Raw genomic sequence first — 3,462 nt, 5'->3', positions numbered from 1 at the left:
GGCAACCAGTACTGGCAACCACCCGAACATACTGACTAGAGTCAGACCTTTGGTCCAATCTCATGTAGTTTTTCTTACTGCCACTCTTCTGTGACTATCCTGTCTAGCTTATTCATCAAGAAAATAGCCACTCTTATAAGTTTTAGAAAATGGAATGCAAATCTCATTTCAATTTCAAATCAACCCATGACCTTCCTTCTAGAAACCCTAAGAAACTTTCAGAACATTTCAGTCAATGATATCTATCAAAGAAAATGCTTCCCAAGAAGGAGCAAGATTTCTGATGATAGATAGATGCTTGCCCCAGCAGCCACTGAGCAGCCTAGAAGAGCCACACCGAAGGACTCTGGAGAGAACAGTGGATGCAGTTACCTCCGTGTCCATCGTAGACTGAGAACATGGCTGTTTCACTGTCCAGCTCGGGTATGCAGTTGTGTGCATCCTGAAAGAGAGAGCAAAAGTCTGGAATGACATGGATTGCACTAGACCCCCATAGAGAAGTGGGAGAAAGAAGCAGGAAGGCTATGAGCACTGACGCAAGGATTCTCAAATCTGGGGGGAGAGCAAGAACAGTAAGAAAGCCTGCTCTCATATTCTCAAAAGCTTACCTGGCGAGCACTAATCTTCAAAGAGGGTGCACGGATCTTTAACATTATGGTGTTCTCTGTGCTAGAGCAGTAACACAGCCTTGTCACCATGAGATTGTACTGGAAACCCCTTCAGATCCTCAGTACAGTGCCTCTAGATATGGCCAAGCTCAAGCCAGAATCAAATCCCTCTGCTCACAGTACTTGTAATGCCTGCGTTACTGTAGTAGCTGACAGTCCTTAAAGAATATGACGCAGCAAGCTGTGCTCTATTGCACAAACTGGTACCTAGGCTGAGGGCTGTCTAGCCAAGTGTGACTACAGAAATACAAGTTATACTCGTACCAATACACTGGCAACTTCCTCCACACAGACAAATGAAACTGGCTCAGGGTCACCCATGGAGTCCGGCCATTCCCATAGACGCTCTCTTCCCCAGTTCTTGCCAAACAAGAGCCTTGCAAACTGAAAAGCCACTCTGATGCATTGACAAAGCCAGAAGGTTAAATATGGAGCCTCCTGACCTCAAGCCTTCAACCAACTGTAGCTTTGCCTTTGCTTGTCCTGGTGAATACGGTCATGGACAGCAACAGTTTTCTATCCGAACAGCCCGATGAAAGGCAGCCTTGCAGGACACAGGATTACCACATCCAGTGAGAGCAAGCAACTGGACTGGAAAATCTCTTGGGACAAAGGCTCCTTCCTGCTCTTCTTGCCATTTCAGATGCTCCAGGAAGGCACTGCTGGCCTCAGGCACAGCTACCTGACAAGCAAGGCAAAGAGCCCAGCTTCTCTCAAGTGTCTTTTAAGCAGTGAAGCAAAGGACAAGCAACCAGTCAACTAACGGTGCAAAACCCAAAGTACAAACCCAGGTATCACTTCCTAAGGTAAGACACACACCTTGGTTCTGGCAACTGTCCAGAAACCCTGAGAATCTCTGGGGGCAAACTGGAGGGAAGGTGTGTCCCAGGGGTGTTTTGGGCTTAAATATCAAACTGCATTCAGCCTTTCCCTGTGCATGCTCCCAAACTACAAAGTTCAACAACATATAAGCTATATACACTGAGCAACCTTTCTCTCCCCAAGGTCTCACAAGAACAGCAGACTTCAAAGAAGGCACTACCCAGATTTTACAGCCAGGCACCTGACCTCTTTCACCCTATGGGTAAGCAAACCGAACTTGGTTATTCCAATGCAAAGCCTAGAACTGATGGATGGAATCTTTCTCTCAAACCCTCCCCCTGCCTGACTAATCTCCTAACATTCCTTAAAGTTCAAGCCCTAACCTACCAACTTACAGCCCAACCGCACCCCAGAGATGCTTTTGTTCAAGAACAATCGTGATATTTTAAACAACGTGATCTAGTCTCTGCTGTAGTTCAAATTCATCACCTTAAAGTTAAATGTGCTACAGTTGCTCCAAAACACTGTGCTTACTCCAAGACAGCCAGCTCAAAGATTTGGATGTGTCTGTATTGCCAGCCATAACCCAAAATTTCTATTTACACACACAGCTACACTTGCTGCACAGCCAAGCAACTGTTGAGCTCTTCTACTTTTTTATTGTAGGACTCCTTGGATAAGAGCTCTTTGCCCTCTGGAGTCCCACAATCTTCTAAGAAAAGAACTCCACTCCCCTGCAATTTCTATCAAGTGCTAAGGAAAACAGAAAAAGAGAGGTTCTGGGTTTATGCAGCACTTAGTGTAATGAAACTCATGACACTGATTAAAACAGTGTCTGAACAGGCAAATTACAATCTTATTTCAAAATGAAAAAAATTACTCTGAATTATAATGTAGGAAATTTAACCAGAGAGCTCACTGGAGATAGTGAATGAAAGTAAGAATAAGCAAAGAACCGGCATTTTTATGCTTACTGTTCACAGCATTTACAGAAGCTAGTGAGACAGCAAAACCACAACAAAGTACCTGGGATAAGTCCCAGGTGACTAAACAGCAGTTTAATTAGAGCAAGTAATGCAAATACTGCTGGGGAGGAAACCCAATATTGGCAGCAAAAACGGTCTCTCTACTCCATTTGTAGAGCACTCACCACAACTTGTCCTGACCCTGGACCAGGGCACTGCAGGCAAGGAGGGCAGGCAAACAAAGCCAGCATGTGTTGCGAGGAGACAGTTCAGCTCCCATGCTGTGCACAGGGCTTGCTCCACACTGCCCTGAGCATGAGTGCTAGTGGCTCCGCAAGCCAGGCTGCACATGAATGCCGGGCATTTTCAACACTAAGAGCAGTTCAGAGAGCATCTGGTTGACCACTAAGAACACCTTGTGCTGTCAGCACAAGAGGCTGTCAGTTACAAGTCTCCATCCCTGCTTCCAGGCCTGGTAAGCTGTCTGCAGCAATTGTCCTCCAAGTAACCATGATCTCATGTTCTTCAGACCGAGCAAGAGCTCACAAAGCCTGCATGTCAGCTTTCTGCTATCTAGCCTTCCCCTCAAGGGTAGCAGGATTCCAGGTCTCCCCCAGCTACCTTAGTGGTTACTACAGCAGTACTGAAAAAACAGTATGTTTGAAACATCAAATTCAGTTGAAATTAGCAAACAAGTTAAAACTGAGAGTTAATTTGACAAATCTCCATATTTTGAACCAAATTCTTGCATTTTTTGAAGCAAGGACTTTTTGTCTTGGCGGCTCATGGCTTAGACAGGTGTACTCTGCGCTGGGTGAAAAAAACTGGCTGGACAGCCGGGCCCAGAGAGTTGTGGTGAATGGAGTTCAATCCAGTTGGCGGCCGGTCACGAGCAGTGTTCCCCAGGGCTCAGTTCTGGGGCCTGTCTTGTTCAATATCTTTATCAATGATCTGGACGAGGGGATCGAGTGCACCCTCAGTCAGTTTGCAGATGACACCAAGTTGGG

The 3,462-nt window shown here is 45.9% G+C and overlaps 1 protein-coding gene across 1 annotated transcript in view; it reads right to left on the bottom strand.

Annotated features, from left to right (window-relative positions):
• PPM1G (protein phosphatase, Mg2+/Mn2+ dependent, 1G) overlaps positions 1 to 3,462 on the bottom strand; it is a 30,912-nt gene that overhangs the window by 18,498 nt on the left and 8,952 nt on the right. The window contains exon 2 of the mRNA XM_009326911.1: positions 373 to 552. Coding sequence (XP_009325186.1) covers positions 373 to 552 — 180 coding nt within the window. The remainder of the gene's footprint in view (positions 1 to 372; positions 553 to 3,462) is intronic.

This window comes from Pygoscelis adeliae, unplaced genomic scaffold (genome assembly GCF_000699105.1).
Source record: "Pygoscelis adeliae isolate BGI_AS28 unplaced genomic scaffold, ASM69910v1 Scaffold487, whole genome shotgun sequence".
In the NCBI taxonomy this organism is placed as follows: domain Eukaryota; kingdom Metazoa; phylum Chordata; class Aves; order Sphenisciformes; family Spheniscidae; genus Pygoscelis; species Pygoscelis adeliae.
Note: the sequence above shows the minus strand (reverse complement) of the source record. Positions and strands in the feature narration are given on the sequence as shown.